We start from the raw sequence: 19,566 nt of genomic DNA on the forward strand, positions 1-19,566 counted from the left end.
GCGTATTGGCAAATAGCTTTTGCTACTCGCCCACAGAGGGCGCTACTAGTTACATATTTCATTTATTCAATGAAAATAAGTGGTCAGCTAAAGATGACAAGTAACTGTTGTATCATTCAGTGTTGCCAGGCGTACGATAATTGTCGTACACGTACGATAATTTGGGCTCCGGTACGATGTACGATCCAAAGAGCATTATCGTACGCAAATGTACGATAATTTCAGCCCTTAGACGATGCCACCAAAAAAGTATAGTTTTGGAAGCAAAATAAGACACTTTCCTTGAGAAATAGGCTACAGTTAGCACCTTTTGGGTGTTCGGCTCCTTTGTTTACGTCAAAAATGTCGAAATTTAATTCAAACCGTTTGGATCAATCACAAAAATACAAAATTTTAAAACTGATTTTTGGGCAATTTAGACGAAAATTGCGTTTTTGTTTAATTATTCATTGGACATGTATGCTTATTTTGCAATAAATTTTGGGAGTAGTGCATTTTTGATAGGTGTACGATAATTTTTTCATCGGTACGATAATTTTGACACTAAAGTACGATAATTTTCTTCCACTCACCTGGCAACACTGGTATCATTACTGCTTTAATAAAATGAGTGTCGTTCGTTGCCGAGTTACTGCTGCGATGATAGAATGTTTAATTCGTCACTCGTTTTATCAAGCGACAGCGCACAAAGAAGCAAAAGTAACATCGACTGTGTCTATGCCACAACAGTAATGCAGCTGCAAACCTTGCATTTGATAGGTTTTCTGACGGCATTGGCAAAGGCTTTTGTTACTCACCTATAGAGGGCGCTACTAGTTATATTTTTTTATGGAAATAAGTGGTCAGCTAAAGTTGACGTTCGGATAGCAACTGCATTACTGTTGCGACATTACTGCTGTGGCCTTAACGCGGACGATGTCACTGTCCATTTCTTTGATAAAATTAGTAACGTTTGTAACCGCATTAAGGTGCGACCAAATCGCTGCTTAAAAACGGTGACGGTACGGAGTCATAGAGACGCATCGTAAGCGTAGGTACTCACAGTTGTCTAGACAACAAACCATAGAAACTCACTTAGAGATACGTTAACATGACATTAACAAAATAGGTACAATTTGGTTCAACTATTTCGTGCAAATATTAATAACTATCTAAGTTTTTTAAAATCTGTTATTGTTCATACACATTGGGACACCGGTTAGTTTGTTGATGGTAACTGTAGGCGAAAGTGGACGACTATCCCGTAATTGCTATTCCATACAAACGTATACCCCATTTTCCTTTCTGGATATTAATATTATTGTAACTATTTTGACGTAATTTGATGTATATCAACCACAACTATGCCCGATTGTGAAATTTTTTATTATTATAAGTGTCAAGAACTTTAAAAAAATTGTACGTTATCTATTTTTCGAAATCGAAAAAATCAAACATGCGGGCACAGCTGTGCTTAAAATACATCATATATTGTGTAAAAACACCAGGAAAATGAGGGTTACGTTTGTATGGGGAAACTATCGTACACTTACTGTACACTATATTATGCAAATAAATTATTTACTTGCTTGGCGCCTCAGTATGTGCACAATCGTCTTTTCCAGTTGGAGTGCATATTGCACAATAAGTTTCAGTGGCGTGAAATCATACTGTATTTCCCCAGAGGATTTGAGCTGCTGTGAGCGATCTTTTCCAGACAACTTTAGGGTAGAAGGATATAAAGAACAGAAAACTTTAGAAACAGGTAGTGCACGAATAAATTACAGGAATAAGAAGATCACTTTACTTGAGGAAAATTTTAGTGTAGCAGGGAACAAGTCAAATTATTCTTGGATATTTTCTGTGATGCTAAATTATTGTCAATCTAGTATAAGTTTTAACATTTTATTAATTTGAAAGAAATAAAGAAATGACATTTATTCCATAAAGCTCACATACACAGAACAAGAAGATGAAATAAATAAGATAAAAAGACTTAAAAAGATAATGATACGAATGTATACATTAAAAACAGAAAATTACTCATAATAAAATATGTGAATAATCAACAAATCAAGTCTCTTTTTCGTACTCGTTTCATCTGATTTTCTATTATAACTAGGTACAGGCCAATTCGAACATACACTGACATCAAACCGATATTTTCACGATATTGGAATCATATCAGTTAGCTGTTATTCGCGCGGGCGTGCCAGGTGTGCGTTAGAATTGGCCTGTTAATTGTTTACAAAACATAAATAATAAAAATTGCGATCAAATACATTTCGCCGAATAGTTAGCAATGGCTGATAAACTTTGCGAAGAATGTTATCTTGTTTACTATGTTATTTTATTGCAATCTAACCTTAAAAGGGAAAAAACGTACCTACCTAACTACATGCTGTATCGACAATAAAAATTAAATGCTGTACAGTTCTTTTAATTCTTTTTCATATAGCTGTAAGTCTTATCATTAATTTTTATTTTTTACTTTGTATGTTAATAACACATATATGGGCTGTAAATGCCTGAAATAAATGATGATTTAATTTAATTTAATTTAATTTTCTTCCTCGGTCCCTCATTGCTGAGGATCGCGACCATATATGCTCCGTCTCCATATTGTGCGGTCATAAGCCATATGGGACACGCACTGCATGTTGCCGCCAACCACCCTCTTCACACCATCAGATTTTTTTCTCTTTTCTTTTTTTATATACCACGACGGTGGTAAACAAGCAGACGGCCCGCCTGATGGTAAGCAGTCACCGCAGCCTATGGACGCCTGCAACTCCAGAGGTGTTACATACGCGTTGCCGACCCTTTAAAAACCTGTACACTCCTGTTTTGAAGAACCCCATACTGTAGACCCTCGGGAAAACCTCGGGTGCTCTTCCTTGTGCACGCTTGCCATCCACTTGACCAAAGATAATCTGCCTTTCTAGGTCATGCTTTTTAGACCGCATGATATGACCACAATATGACTAATAAAGCTTGCGCGTTCTTGATATATTGTAGAGAGCCGTGTTGTGATTTTCAGCTGCTCTAGGATGGACTTATACAGTTATTCAAGCAAAAAACCTGTACTCGTACTTACCATTACTTACAACGCGATCACACGATAGCCCTGGATTCAAACCTGGTACCTAATCTTTCCTTTACCCATTAACCACCAATTATACTATTATAATTATTTTTTTTCTAATCAGGATACGTTACTGAATATGGCCTTAAGCGGATCCCCTTGTTACATCTTGTATATCAACCACTCAACTCAGACGGTTGTTAAAGTATAAAAAAAAAGTATTGTCAAGGTGCTTTTTTTAGAACCGTGAGCGACGACGAACTAACCAGTGGTAGGCCTACCGTCTCAAACCACCAACAAATGCCGACTCCGAAAAGATTAAATTTTCGCCCGTAAGCACTTTCCGTCACATAGCATAAACTTATTACTACCTAGGGTAAAGGCACCAGTAGTCAGCCTTTTTACGAATTTTTTATTATGTTCAAGAACGTCTCATTTGCCCACTAATTGACCAATAAGAATTATTTATTTATTTAAACTTTATTGCACAATACATGAAGAGTACAAATGGCGGACTTAATGCCAGAAGGCATTCTCTACCAGTCAACCATGAGCCAAACCGAAAGATCCTAATTGGTGCAGGATCAGAATACAGAGTAAAATGACAAAAAAAAAATCACAAAATTACCTATATAAAATTATACGTACATAAATAATATGATACATAAATATAAATACATACATATATAAATATATACCCATTGTGAAACATCATGAGGACGACCTTTGAACTTGTCAAACAGATGCTTGCGCAACATGCGCTTGAAGGAGAATTTGTTCTGGGCTTGTCTCATAGAGAGAGGAAGATCATTCCACAGCCGGATTGCCTGAATGTTGAAGGAGTTCGACATGAAACCTGTACGATGTCGAGGGACAATAAGTTGAAGGCTACGGGAGGTTCGGAGATCGGTGCCGGGGCGCGGAGTAACAAATTTGAATTTGGAACGAAGGTAATCAGGGGCTGAAGGATTAAATAAAATTGTAAACAAAGTGCAGAGAATACGCAAGGATCGACGTTCACGAATAGGGAGCCAGTTAAGTTTTTTGCGATAAGCAGAGATATGGTCGTATTTTCGGAGTCCAAAGACAAACCGGATGCAATTGTTAAGTAACCGATCGAACTTGGTTAGGTAAGCTTGTGAGAGATTGCTGTAACACACATCAGCATAATCCAGGATGGGCAGAACGAGGGCTTGGACAAGAAGAGTCTTGGTGCAGGTCGGGAGAAAATGTTTGAACCGATAAAGTGCTCTTAGAGTATTGGTCACTCTACGACAAACGTATGAATGTAATTATGAATGTTTTTACTCTTCAATAATTTAATAAAGTTTAATTTTTATAAAGAATACAACGTAATTTTATTTAGCTTTTGGAAATATTTCATTAAATATAATGAAAGGGCCTTTTTGCCTGTAATCAGCCCCCTGTCTACCAATACACAGCCTTTAAGTACCCAGTGTCCAGCCATCCCATTTTAACGGCTGACTAATGGGTTCTGAGTTCCGTGGTTTCAGAGTCCAGTGATCATCCACAGGATGACTACTGGGTATTCGATGTATTTCAATGAAATAAAATGATAATAATGTAAATATTTACAGGTGCTTGAATTAACGACTTACATTTGCATTTGAAAATAAATAAAAATCTTGAAACCTATGGACAGCCTCCCTCGGCTGACTTCTGGGTTTACGACCTTTTTAAAATTACTGCCCTAAACCCAGTAGTCGGCCAGGGGTGGCTGACTATTGAATTTTGTACAAAAAAGTAGTTCCCGATAGGCAGCCCCCTTAAAAATATTATTTTAATATGGATTTATATTAGTTTTTTACTTTTTCCAGATAAATTAAATATTAATTATGTGAAGCAGTGCACATTCTTTTAAAAAAATATCACATTTCGGCTGGTAACGTCTAATCAAAATACCATGTGACACTCCAAAAAAAAATGGCGCATATCACATATCCCTTCATTTCTTTGTAGTAGTGTTGTGGTTTATGCTAGACAATTCTTTTAAAAAGTAAGTTACTTTTCAATTCATACTTTATCAATCTATAATCACTAACTTTTGGCATGAAAATCTGAAAAACTTTGATATTTACAAGCAAAAATAAGCAAGAAAGGCTGACCACTGGTGCATGGCTGAGCACTGGTGCCTTTATCCTACTTTGAGCCAGCACATGTCCGACCGCCGCTGAGTGTATTCATTAAGCCACTATCTATCATCTTATCAATAAATGGTTATTCTGGTGAAAACTGCAGTGTTATCATTATCAAATATCATCTCAAGATTGTGAGGAGTATAAAGTACAGACATTTTGCTGGGACATCAAACCATCTGAGAACAAAACTTGTATACCTAACCTGTGAAACGTCCAAAATAAAGGTACTTAAACAAAATTAATTCGTGATAGACCCACTAAAAAGAATGATTCAATATATGTGTTCAAAACGCAAAAGTTTTAAGTGCTACATTTTTGCCTGATCTGAAATGGAGACGCTCTTATTATTATGGGAGCAAGATGCATATTATAGTTAAACCGGTAAGCGTCAGTTGTCTTGTGTTCATCTGGTAAGTGATCTGGGAACTCGAGACACAGTTCGTTCAGTTCAAGACCTGGCATTCGGAGTGTATACAATTGGTGTTGCTTGATATTTGAGTGCTTGTAGCCATCTTGCTCAAACTTAGTTTAGCTAATTTTAAGGGGTACCGGACATAAGGTATGTGACACGCTTTCTTTTAATTTTTAGCTTTTTACAAGCTTTTATTTCACTTGCCCTGTTAGTATGTATGTATGTTAGTGTGGGCTAAATCTTGGAAGCTAATTTTGTCCCACTTCCCGATTTCCTATAGAGCTGAAATTTTGCATACATATTTATTATTATTTATTTATTTTTAGAGGTGGCGGCGCTAGTGAACCAATGTTTACATCGTTTCCGTGCTATTTACGATCGTAAAATTAAATTTTGTGCTACAAACTCAGTGAAATATAAAAAAAGTGGTGAACAAACAATTAAATCATAACATACAGTGTGGATAAAACCTAACAACGTCTGGAAAGTATAAAAAAAAACAGTGAAATACGGCGGTTGTGTTTTTTTTTTACTTTAACAGTGCGTTTTACGCACATACACCGAAGAAACAGAGACTAAGGAGAAAAAGACAAATACCAGAAAGGCGAAACGTGAATATTAACTTAATCGTAGATTATTTTACATTAAATTTCGTGAAAATATATCAAAAATAATTAAATAATTTTCAAGACTACCCCAAGAAACTAACGCCATCTGTTGAAAATCATTGGAAGCAAATTGACAACTATCGAACTAATTGATATAAGGTAACGGCTAGTATCAGCCACAAACAGCTAGTTCAATAAAAATCCACAAGAGGGCACCTGTAGTATCAACACATAGTAATTCCTTTTACTTTTTAAATTAATTTTAGTTTCTTCCCACCTTAAAAATTATGTAAGTACTTTTATTCTTTGCATGAAATAAAAGGCTTTTATTTATTTATTTATCTATTATATTTATTTTTAAACACATGTCCGGCTCACAGCGGAGGCCAAATGCCATGATATGGAAAAAACATGTCAAAACATATACCTACACAAAATCATATTTTACAAATGCACAGATAAAAAGAAACGCGAATTAGTCTAGGGACGCTGAGAAAGATATTTAAATATTCGGATATTTTCGAGCACAAACACTCAACTTATCATTAAAAAGGTCAGGTCCACATGCAAGTGGATGACAATGCAATATTATGATGATATGGAGCTGATCTAATGATGGAGACAGGAGGTGACTAAGGGAACTCCGTGAACAACGCAAACTAATTGTGTTTGGGGTACATAGAATCGTCTCGATGAGTATTAGTTGCCCGTGGAAAGAAAAGTACAGTCAGCAAATGAATATGAAATTTTTGACAAAAACTTTTTATAGGTAGCTAATTATTATTATTACTCGTAGCTTTTAGCTAAGGACAATAAATCAAGACGTATTTTAGCCTAGTCGATGGTGACCCTGCTACGAAGACGGAGATCCTGGGTACAAAACCCAGCAAGGGTGTTGAGCATAAATATTTTATTTTGGTAGTTTCTATGTATTTAAATACACAAGGTGTACCAAAAAAGTAGGAAATTATTAAGAAGGTGACGGTTTGTATAATTTCAGGCTCGCGATGTGGCAGCAACTGGCGTGGCTCCTACTCCTCATGCTGGCTGGTGGGTCACAGCTGGAAGAACTCACCAATGACTCCGAACAAAGTTACTGCACCGGCGGTTATTATAATGACACTATACTTCAAGGTAATACAAAAAAAAAATAGGACATTATTACACAAATTGACTAAGTAAGCTCAATAAGGCTTGTGTTGAGGGTACTTAGACAACGATATATATAATATATAAATATTTATAAACACTTAAATACATAGAAAACACCCATGACTCGGGAACAAATATCCATGTTCATCACACGAATAAATGCCCTTACCAGGATTTGAACCCGGGACCATCAGCTTCGTAGGCAGGGTCGATCACTACCCACTAGGCCAAACCGGTCGTCAAATCTGTCGTTTACAATATTTTTATATTCAAATCATTTGCGATAAAACAAAATAGATCGTTGAAAAAATTCTAGCTTAACCGACAAATTTGGGTCTTATATTTTGGCTTAGGGCAGACCATGTGTAAAAGTCACGCTATTTCCAAAGTAACAAGCACTCTGTAAGTGTATACAACACACCGGCCTTATATCGTCAAAAGATGGCTGACGATATAATAAATATGTTAAAAACGGGTCACTAAGTATTTTAAGTCAAAAACGCTCGACATGTTTTACTCCGTACCGAGAAGAATTGTCAGGAGCTTGCGTTGACGGACCGGTGCAGACTACAGGCGCCGGTGTCGGCAGGGGAGGCGAGAAACTACCCTCGTTTACGGCATTATTGTTCAATAATGGGTTGCACAGAACACTCACCGACTGTCCTCCGACGTAGTACCCAACACAGTTTTGCAGCTTGGAGGCACTGACCAACCACAATCACGGTTAAAATTCGGATGACGACTAATTTCGATAGCCTATCAACACCGTGGCAACGTCAATAACCTCGCAGAAAATAAGTAATAGTATTATCATACTGAACAGCCAGGCACTGCCCCGCCCCGAATTGAATTACCTCGCCCCTCGACAGCAGCCTGACGGAATCTTGACGGAATCTCCGTTCGGTTAGCAACGCGATAACGGAACGTTTTTTTTATTTTATTAAAACGAAAATTTCTCGGAAAGGCAAATGCATTTTAAAGAACAACACAGTGTAAGATGTGTGATTATAAACACCCACCGATTTTTATCAATCTGTTCGTTGAATTTGTGAATGTTAGCCAACATTCATGTCATACACAGATGTCCCTCATAAATGTTTTATTTTTCGTTTTACACTCTTTTCATATCTATACTCTGTATCTATTTATCTATACTAGGTATTTAAACCTTTGTTTAAGCTCCTCCTTAAGCCAGTTGAAGGTAGATGAAAATATTACATGATCAAATAATGTAGGTTTAAAGTCAGGTCGTTCAGTGACCGATCCAGGCGGTTTTGAATTTTGTCGGTTAACCAATAAATGTTATAACTACCCGAAAATGTACAAATTGTTTGTTTACTTTTATTTAAATGCCTAAAGTATAGAAATTGCCTATTTATTGCTATCTGTCACAAAAAAGAACTTGTTGCTCGGGATATTCGCGTTCGTTTTTTCATTTTAATAATTAACAATATATCCGGCTTTGGAATGATCTCCCACTCAACATCAGACAGGCTTAAACCAAGCTCACGTTTAAGCGACGTATGTTACAAGCTCTCTGGTTAATTGTCCATCGTAGTCATATTAGTATTTTTTGCACTGGGTACATAAATTAATATATATGTATGTATATTAAATTATAGTATATTTATGTAAGTTTATTACCGTTAGTATATATTATGTATCGCTATATTGCTTGTTTTAAGTTACTTATTCTGTTTTTTTTTGTTTAATGCCTGCACCTACTACTGTTTCTGTTAAGCCTGATGGTTGACTGGTAGAAAATGCCTTTAGGTATTAAGTCCGCCATTTGTACTTTATTTGTTATATTGTGCAATAAAGTTAAAATTAATAAATTAAAATATAGTATGCTATAAAATGGATATAGTTTGGCCCAGGACTGTCACATTTCGAACATAGAAAGAGAGAATCATACTGACTTTGTCTAAAGCTAGTACTAGCATCCAAAAGAAAGGGATGAGTATTATTTTTCTGGTTCTTATGGACTAAGAAGTTTCGTTTGCCAGACTATAAAAACAATTAATTAATTACAATTATTATGTAGTTGACTTTGAATTACGAACCGACCATGTCAATTCAACAATTGGAGAATCCTATACATTTTGTTCCTTTACGTAGGTAATTCGGTCGGGTTATCCAACGGTCGGCGGCCAGCCCTAGCCAACTTAGTCACACAATGACGCGTGTATGTACCGTTCACACATACAGACGAACACAGGTATAAGTACACTAAAATCAAATATTTGAATCATGTTCTTTTGTTATCGAGCGTCACGCCCGGCCTAATTTAATAGGGAGAGTGCATGAACTTAAGGAGGCAGCACAGGCGCCGTCAGATTTTTGGCGCGAGGCGTAATTGTGACGTTTATTGTTCCGATGTAGCCCACAAGATGACAGAACCTACTATGCACAAGAAAACACGTGACGTGTAAATGTACATGTTTATGGTTCCGATTCAGTCCACAAGATGGCAGACCCTCCAACGCGCATGGTCCCTATAAAGATAATTTTGACTTTGACTTTCATTTATAACTCAAGGGTATAGGTGTTCCAAAATTGAATCGCTTACCTTGTGACAAATGGGCAAGACGTGCACGTGCTAACGAGCTCCCGCGCACCGAAAGAGAAAGAGACAAGCTTATGTTCAACAACGAGTATGATAAAGATGGATAGAATTCGAAAATTAATAAAAATAATAGATTTCTTCGTAGCTATAGAAATAACATGGAAGTATTTTTTGTGCTCTTCAAGTATTAGTATAACCTATCTATAGTTGTATAATATCACTGCTTTGACTCTAAATGCGAGTTGGTAATTGGAAAGGGGTTGTTTCCAGACAATTCCACATTCGACTACATAGTGGTGGGTGCGGGCGGCGGCGGCGCACCCGCGGCGGCGCGACTCGCGCTCGCCGGCGCCTATGTCTTGCTCGTGGACGCCGGCGGCGACCCCAGTCTCTTTACCAAGGTCAGATAATTTCAAAGATGAGATGTTTCCAGACAATTCCACATTTGACTATGTACTGGCGGCGGTGGCGCGCCGGCGGCGTCACGTTTCGTGCTCGGCGGCGGCTGCTCGTGGACGTCGGAGGTTACCTCAGTGTTGCAGAATGGAGTTTGTATAGCAACATTAAAAACTTTACTGGTTTCCATGGTAACATGAAACAATGTCAACATTTTTCTTCTTAGACAATATAATATTCGTAATGAACGTACTTTTGCATTTTTAATTCATAAATTTACTTATTTGGACCCTACGGCCATAGTTCAGCCTTTAACATGGTCCTTTTGAGTCGGGAACTGTAAGTAAATAAAATCAAGTGCGTCGAAGCGGATTCTAAGAAGCACGAAAAATTTTTCTTTCGTCTCGTCTGGCGTAGCCGATTTTGTAGGTGCCGCCATTGTGCTGTACCATTGCAGCGTTCGACGAGCCGGGAGCAACGCGTTCCATAAACGCATCACCACTCACTGCGCAGCGAGCCCGCGCGTGGAATGGAATAACAAGTAACGTTTTTGGTTTTTAAATGTGTTTGTGAATTGTTCCTTTCCCGATATTATTGAGTGATTTTGGTGACAAACATCTTAAAAATCTGGTTATTACTATTGCCGTCACGTCAATTTGTGATTGTGCACGAAAAGTTGTTATATATGCATAGTGTGGTCTGTATAACAATATGGAAAAAACCGAAGAACAAATAAAGCGTGAGCTTATAGCACGCCGAGGCTCAAGAAAAGCGACATTAACTCGTATCAAAAATAAAATGGATGCCTCCTATATTAATGATAAGCAAATGTTACAATTGATGGTCGAGAGGGCCCAGGTGGCATTTAATGAATACGAAGATCTCAGCCTGCAGATAGGGGATGAGGAAGATCCCGTACCGATAGAAACAACATACTATGAATGCGTCGCCGCGATGCGCCAACGTATTTCAGATTTGTCTGGACCTGGACCCACCTCGGGCGCTGGCGCTTTACCGGCAGCGTCGCCTCAAGTTGCGTCAAAAGTTAAGTTACCCAATATACAAATACCTACATTTACTGGTAAATATACAGATTATAGACCGTTTATTGAAATGTTTACTGCACTTGTGCACAATAATGAAGGGTTTGATTGTATACAAAAGTTTTTCTACCTGAGAAGCTTCTTAAAATCTGAAGCATTTGATTTAGTCAAAAACTTACCTGTCATCGGTCAAAGTTATTCGGAAGCTCTAAAAATTTTAGCTGACAGGTACGATAATAAATACAAAATCATCAATGAGCACATTAATGCTTTGTTTGAGTTGCCAGTGCTAACTAAGTCAAGTCCTAGTGCTTTACGCTCATTGATTTCAATTACAAAACAGCATTTAGCTGCATTAAAAAACCTTGACGAGGCCATTGAAAAATGGGACAGCATTCTCATTTGCCTATTAAATAAAAAACTTGACCCGTTGACTAACCGAGAGTATTTTTTGCATAGGGATTCCACAAAACAGCCAACCTTTAACGATTTTTTGAAATTTGTAGAAGGTCGGGCCCTTGCCCTAGAGAACAGTGAGGGACGGGGTGACACAGCAAGCTGTGCTGCTAACAAAGTAGCTCCAGTGAAGGTGACATCATCATCGTTTGTCACTACCAAAGCATCCCAAGGCTGTCTGTACTGCGGTAAGGAACACAAATTATATGCATGCCCTAAATTTGCTCTTGCTTCCATATCGGAACGACTAGGTTTTGTAAAGGAAACAAAGCTTTGCAAGATATGTCTTAATATTCACCTAGGAAAGTGCAAATTTCATTTTAAATGTAAGGAGTGCAAGGAACCCCACAACTCTCTACTTCATGTGAATGAAGAGAAACCATCGGTGTCACTAACTAACATTAATAAAAAGACACTGGTGTTGTTGCCAACGGCAAAAGTCAAAGTAGTTTCGAAAAGTGGCAAGGAGATCATTGTTAAAGCGATGCTTGACTGTGCATCTCAGAATTCTTTTATTACAGCAAAGCTTGCAAGGGAACTAGGTTATCCACTCTTGCCAGGTTCTACAATATCTGGTGTAACCCTAAAAGAAAAATCTATCAAACATAGTTTGCAACTGGATATTTTCTCATGTGTTTATCCATATAAAACACAAACAAATCTGTTAGTGGTAGAAAAATTTACTAACGAAATGTTGCCACAAACTGAAATTGATATTTCAAAGATTGTGATCCCTGAAAATATAACATTAGCCGATGACTCCTTCCATGTTCCAAGTCAGATAGATATTTTATTAGCTGCAAATATCTTTTTTCAGTGCCTGTTGTCGCAGCCTGAGGAGCTGCGCGATCCTGATGCCGCACCCAGCTTGGTTCACACACAGTTTGGTTACGTAGTAGGAGGTGATGTCCCATCTTCTATTCTTAAACGACCTGCTGTTACGCTTTTCTGTCAAGAATGTCAAACCGATATACGCGATACTATGTCCAATTTTTGGCAAACAGGAAAGGTACCCGAAATATATGCGGAACATACATCTGAACAACAACAGTGCGAAAAATTGTTTACTGAAACTGTCATACTTGAAGACAATCAATTTACAGTTTCATTGCCATTAAAGATACCTATCTATGATGTGAATAATACATTGGGGGATTCATTCGGGCTAGCTCTAAAGAGATTTTATAATCTTGAAAAGAGATTTCAAAAGGATCAAAAGTTGTATGAAGGTTATAAGGATTTCATACATGAATATCTCGACTTAGGTCATGGGTCATATGTTGACATTTCTTCATATGATCTTACTAAAGATCCTGTGTACTTTATGGGACATTCAGCTGTTTTAAGGCCGGATGCAGTAAGTACCAAGCTACGGGTAGTCTTAGATGGATCTATGTTAACGAGTAATAAGATATCATTGAATAATATTTTAATGAATGGGCCAATTGTTCAACAGGAGCTGTTTGATATACTGTTGTCATTTAGAGTGCACAAATATTTTATTGTTTGTGATATCAGGCGTATGTTCCGAAATATTTTAGTACAAAAAGATCAGCGATCTTTGCAAAACATTCTCTGGCGAGACACTCCTAATGAGTCAGTAAAATGTATTCAGCTAAATACAGTTTGCTATGGAATGAAGTCATCAAGTTATCTTTCAACAAGATGCTTGAACGAGCTGGCTACGAAATTTGAGAGGCAATATCCTCTAGCCAGTTCGGCAATACTTAACTCTACATATGTAGATGATATCATTCATACAGAGGATAGTTTGACAAAGATTGTTGACACTCAAACCCAGTTGATAGAATTACTTACTAAAGGTAATTTTACATTACATAAATGGGCGGCTAATGACCCTACAATTTTGACAAATATTCCAGCAGAACAGCAGGTTGTTGGGGAGCTGGAACTGAATAAGGACATCAAAACTTTAGGTTTAAAGTTAGATATCAACTCAGATTCTTTTAAACTTTCATGTCCAGTGTCAAAAAATGTCCCTAACACAAAAAGACATATTTTAAGCTACATAAGCCAGTTCTATGACCCGTTAGGTCTGGCTGGACCCGTTTTCGTCCAAGCCAAAATAATTATGCAAAAAATAGCTCAGGCTTGTTCCGACTGGGACTCTGTGCCCTCACCTATTTTACTAAAAGAATGGCTTGAATTTTATAATGATTTGCAGGCAATGAAAGAAATTAAAATAAAACGAAATGTTACTGTTGATAACATTCAGTCTGCTCAGCTAGTAGCATTTGGTGATGCCTCTATTACTGCTTATGGGGCAGCGATTTATTTAAGAGTCACTGACAAGCATGGCAAAGTAACTATGTCGCTTCTTTGTTCTAAAAATCGCATTGCGTGTAAAGACAAGAAATTGACTGTGCCACGATTAGAATTAAATGCATCCCTTTTGATGGCAAAATTATGCTTGAGAGCATACAATACATTAAGTAAAAAAATATCTATTAAAAGTGTGCATCTTTTCAGTGATTCTCAGGTTGTTTTGGCATGGCAAAAAACGGATCCAACAAAACTAAATGCTTATGTTGCTAATAGAGTCAAATTAATTAACGAATATACAAAGGGTTTCCAATGGTTGTATATAAAAACAGACCTCAATCCTTCTGATTGTTTGAGTCGAGGTGTAAAACCTAGTGAACTACAAAGTAACCAGCTGTGGTGGAGTGGTCCAGATAGCATGTCTGATCCTGAGTATAAATTCACCGGTGATAGTGATAACTTACCTGACAACTTACCAGAGATCAAGCATGCTGATGGTTCCAAGCCGGTGTGTATGGCATCATATCGATCGGCTTCTCTTGCAAATTATTTGTTAGATAAGTTCTCTAACATAAATAAGGCAGTTAACGTGCTTGCGTACATACAAAGATTCTATAAAAATGTAAGGCCGGGTTCTCAAAAGATAAAGCTTAATTTCATTACATTTAGCGAGGCAACTAAGGCATTGCATTTCTTTATAAAAAATGAACAAAGTAAGTTCTTTGACAACGAGATGGCCTCTTTGCGGGCAGGTAGGCAGGTTTCGTCATATTTACAATCTGTCAACCCCTTCATTGATGCTAACGGTATTCTCAGAATAGGTGGACGTTTGCAACACTCCTCCTTACCTTATAGCCATAAGCATCAGATAATCTTACCAAAAGAATCTAAGGTAACTTACCTTATTATTGAAAATGAACATTTAAAACTTTTACATGCCAGTCAGAAAGAGGTACTTTGCAATTTAAGTCAACGTTATTATATAGTTAATGGTTTGAGATTGGTAAAAAAGTTTGTGAATAAATGTCTCACATGTTTTAGATTAAAAGGTCTAACAGCAAAACAGCTGATGGGTTCATTGCCCGCTGGTAGAGTCAGCATAGATCGTGTTTTTGCTAAGGTTGGAATAGACTTTGCAGGCCCAATCCTAATAAAGCAGTCAAGAGTGAGAAGTGTTGTCACTACTAAAGGTTATATTGCTGTATATGTGTGTTTTGTTACCAAAGCCATACATTTAGAGTTAGTGTCAGATCTGACCACTGATACATTCTTGGCTAGCTTTAAACGATTTATTGCGAGACGTAATGTTCCAACAGAGGTGTATTGTGATAATGCCGCTACTTTTAAGTCGGCTAGTACTCAGTTGTCTGAGCTATATAAATTAAATAACAATAAATGTCATCAAATTCAAGTTCAAAATGTAACTGCAAAAATGGGAACAACATTCCATTTCATACCGAGTTACTCTCCAGTGTTTGGTGGTCTATGGGAGGCCGCAGTAAAAAGTGTTAAATATCATTTGAAAAGAATGTTGGGCTCACATGTTTTAACATATGAACTTCTGTACACTGCGCTAGTTCAAATTGAGAGCATTTTGAACTCAAGGCCGATCACACCAATGTCATCAGACATCGAGGATCTCTCCTATTTAACGCCAGGACATTTCTTAACCGGTGCGCCCTTAACTTGCTATCCTGAACAGGATATCACAAACTTACCTGATAATAGATTAAAGTTTTGGCGGAAATGTACTGCTCTGCAGCAGCACTTTTGGCGATATTGGTCTAAGCAATACCTAAATGTCTTACAAAACCGTCCTAAATGGAAGGCTACCTTGCCTAATATTAAAGTAGGTGATCTAGTTATCTTGCGTGAAATAGATACTCCGCCTATGACTTGGCCTATGGCTAGAGTGACCAAGGTGTTTCCAGGTCAGGATGGGAAGGTAAGAGCCTTAGAAGTAAAAAAGGCAAATGGTAAGGTTCATACAACATCCATTACCAAAGTTTGTATACTGCCTTTAGATGAATAATGTTTAAAAAAATGTTATATATTGCTATTTTGATATTTTAGTTAAGTTTTATGGCTAATTATCCTACTGAATTGTACTTATACTTAATTTATAACTGAAAGTAGGTAGTCATATACTATATGTTTAATATGTGGATGCTGGTCGCATCTAATGTTTAAAATGTTTATTTAGCTCTATGAAATGTGTCTTATCTTTTACATACTGTTTCATAACTACATTCATAGCAATCTTGTGAACTTGCTTACATAGCAACTTATTAAGTTTTTAGTAAGAGTTATATTAATTTCAATTACACAAACCTTAAAAGATTACAGTCCACTCTAAATATTAATCTGTGTAATACAAGTATACGAGGTGCTAATGTAAAATGTAGTATATATTAAATTTTAATAAGGTATTGATTTTGTGCCTAGTTATGTTATTTTCTGTTGGCGGAATATGTTGCAGAATGGAGTTTGTATAGCAACATTAAAAACTTTACTGGTTTCCATGGTAACATGAAACAATGTCAACATTTTTCTTCTTAGACAATATAATATTCGTAATGAACGTACTTTTGCATTTTTTATTCATAAATTTACTTATTTGGACCCTACGGCCATAGTTCAGCCTTTAACACTCAGTCTCTTTACCAAGATCAGATGCCTTCAGAGAAGAGACGTTTTCAGACAATTTAATATTCGTCTACAAAGTGCTGGGAGCTGGTGGCGGTGCTAATGTACCTACTGCTCATGAACGCCGGAGGCCACCTCAGCCTCTTAACCAAGGTCAGACATTTCTAAGCGATTCCACATTCGACTGTAAATAAAAATGAGTTCGGGCGGCGGCATGGCTTGCATTCGGAGGCGCCGACGCCGGAGGTGACACCAGCCTCTTTAAGCAACGTCAGATGTCTTCAGAAACGAGACGTTTTCAAATTATCTTACCTATCGGTTATACACAGACCACCAAACAACCGCTATTTTTTTTACAGATTCCTGGAATGGCTGTCATGCTGCTAGGATCCGAGAATGATTGGGCGTACCCGACCATTTCCAATAATGTTTCATGCCTATCGTCGCAGCAGCAACAGTGCCGCTTCAGTCGCGGCAAATGTCTCGGCGGCTCCACTAGTATCAATTACATGATGTACACGCGAGGCAATCGACGCGACTACGATGACCTTGGTATGAAAGGCTGGTCGTGGCAAGACCTCAAGCCTTACTTCCTCAAGTACGAAGGCTTGCAAGACTTGGATAAACTACCACTCACTTCTATTCCCTATCACAACACCAATGGAACTATGAAAATAGAATTCTTCGGCAACTCCGGAAACTCTTGGCATTCGAGAATAGCACAAGGTTTTCAAGCCCTCAATGTTCCTTTTAATCCCGATGTTAACGCTGAGTCAGAAATCGGGGTGACGCAAGTTATTGGGTACGTGTACGAAGGCGAGCGCATGAGCACCGCGCGCGGATACCTAGCGCGCGGCGACGTCAAGAGAGTGTTGAAGGTTGCTAAGGATACGCAGTGTACCGGTGTCATCTTCGACGAAAACAATAACGCGATAGGAATCGAGGTTATGAACAAAGAGGGATCGGAAAACAGGATTCTTCGACTTTACGCAAGAAAAGAAGTAATTCTGTCAGCGGGGACAATAGGGACTGCGCAAATCCTGATGCTTTCCGGCATAGGACCGGCGGCTCATTTAAATAGTTTAGGTATTCCTGTACGTGCCGATCTACCCGTAGGCGATAACATCAGCGATCACGTGCTACCTCTGATATACATACCGGTTCCTCGGGGACACGATGCGCCAAGAATAAATCCTTTCAGCGCTTACAGCAATTCTCAAGATTTAATAAAGTGGTGTAAATCGCGCACGGGGACGTTAGCGTCCAACGGAGTTACTGACATCACTGTGATGTTCAACTCTCATTGCTATGACTTTGACCAGCGCAAACTAATTCATAACAGCTCCGACTGCGAGCTCCCCTCACTACAATTCATCCATTCGTTTATAGAGTACAATCAGATACCTGATAACGAGAACCCCTTTCAAAGCACGACAGGTTTAAACATGGACATTATCCAACAGCTTAGCGCCACAAACAAGAACCAGGCCATAATTGTGGCCACACCTGTCGTGCTTCGACCATACTCTCGCGGTACTATCCGTCTGACTAGTACTGATCCTTTACAACACCCTGCTATTTTTCCGAACTACCTGTCGGACGAGCGGGACGTCGAAGAGATGCTGCGCAGCATTACGATCCTGGAGCATCTAGTAGAAACGCCGGAGTACGTGGCGCACAACGCGTCTATCTTGCGCTTGAGGCTTCCGGGCTGTCCGGAGTATTTGGAAGATCGTGAGGGGTACTGGACTTGCTACATCAGGCACTTGACGTACTCGGTGTTCCACGCGGTGGGCAGCGCGCGGCTGGGGGCCGTGCTGGATGAGCAGCTGCGCGTGCGCGGGGTCGCGCGCCTGCGCGTGGCCGACCTCAGCGTGCTGCCGAAGCTGCCTCGTGGCAACACTGCCGCCGCAGCCATCGCCATCGGAGAGCGCGTCGCTGACTTTGTCTTGAACGATGCTGCTAAGATAGTTACAAGAGGCTGATAAAATCAATGTAGTTATTCTATTTCAAGTTAACATGGTCAAAAATAACTTGAAATATAATACATCGACCCATATAGTATTTGCTACACTATCTAAGAACTTACCTATAGGTACCCCCCCCCCCCCCCCTGTATACAATCAGTCTATATCACCTATCACCTAAGAATTTGAATCCCAGTGGCGCTGGGAGCTGGATGCCAAGCGTGACCAAATAAAAGCCAGGTCACCTGCGGCAACACAATATAATTATATTAATGGTGTGCTCACAATATGTCCGCAATTTCGGATACATCAGTCACTTGCGAGCACACCAGCGGCAGCAACGGAGTTAGCAGTCGCAGCAGGTTTCTGTCAACAGACTGCAATACTGTTTAGCAGAAAAGTAATAACTATAAATTAATCTAATAAGATATCTAATAAGATAAGATAATAATAAAATTACATTTTGAGTCATAAAACGGGACTATAATGCGTGCATTTCTACTTTTATTATTAGTCCTGATGTTAATATTTTAACTTTCTGCATTAATGTTCATATTTAAAATGATACAATTAGAAGTCGAATCTTGACTTGCAAGATGTGATCACATTGGGTCTCTATTGTTTCCCATAAAATTTTAAGTCATAATGTATTGTTTGTCCGCATTTTCGTTAGTCATAATTTGGTTTTTCTCAGAAACGCGTAACTTTTCAGGATTGCCATAAAACAAACCTAACCTAACCTAACCTATCTATAGGATAATCTAAGGAAATTCCTGAAAAGTTAACGGTTTCAGAGTTATGACTAATGATAATA

The 19,566-nt window shown here is 38.3% G+C and overlaps 2 protein-coding genes across 2 annotated transcripts; both read left to right on the forward strand.

Moving 5' to 3' along the window:
- Nucleotides 1-7,250: 7,250 nt before the first annotated feature.
- On the forward strand, nt 7,251-19,356 carry LOC133524536 (ecdysone oxidase-like). The gene is made up of 3 exons (XM_061860621.1): nt 7,251-7,377; nt 10,232-10,362; nt 17,145-19,356. Exons 1-3 carry the CDS (start codon nt 7,251-7,253, stop codon nt 18,768-18,770), a joined length of 1,884 nt encoding a protein of 627 aa, XP_061716605.1. The 3' UTR covers nt 18,771-19,356.
- LOC133524515 (uncharacterized) lies at nt 10,490-14,807 on the forward strand. The gene is made up of 2 exons (XM_061860592.1): nt 10,490-12,044; nt 12,674-14,807. The coding sequence occupies exons 1-2, from the start codon at nt 11,069-11,071 to the stop codon at nt 12,691-12,693; spliced, it is 996 nt and encodes a 331-aa protein (XP_061716576.1). The 5' UTR covers nt 10,490-11,068; the 3' UTR covers nt 12,694-14,807.
- Nucleotides 19,357-19,566: the final 210 nt, after the last annotated feature.

Source organism: Cydia pomonella, chromosome 13 (assembly GCF_033807575.1).
Source record: "Cydia pomonella isolate Wapato2018A chromosome 13, ilCydPomo1, whole genome shotgun sequence".
NCBI classification, from domain to species: Eukaryota; Metazoa; Arthropoda; class Insecta; order Lepidoptera; family Tortricidae; genus Cydia; species Cydia pomonella.

Bases quoted from the DNA above. Each gene is read 5' to 3' on its own strand.
- LOC133524536 (XM_061860621.1), top strand. From the start codon at position 7,251: ATGTGGCAGCAACTGGCGTGGCTCCTACTCCTCATGCTGGCTGGTGGG. The intron at 7,378-10,231 runs GTAATACAAAAA...GGTTGTTTCCAG, and splicing joins TAATGACACTATACTTCAAG to ACAATTCCACATTCGACTAC. The intron at 10,363-17,144 runs GTCAGATAATTT...TTTTTTTTACAG, and splicing joins ACCCCAGTCTCTTTACCAAG to ATTCCTGGAATGGCTGTCAT.
- LOC133524515 (XM_061860592.1), top strand. From the start codon at position 11,069: ATGGAAAAAACCGAAGAACAAATAAAGCGTGAGCTTATAGCACGCCGA. The intron at 12,045-12,673 runs GTAAGGAACACA...ATCTTTTTTCAG, and splicing joins CCAAGGCTGTCTGTACTGCG to TGCCTGTTGTCGCAGCCTGA.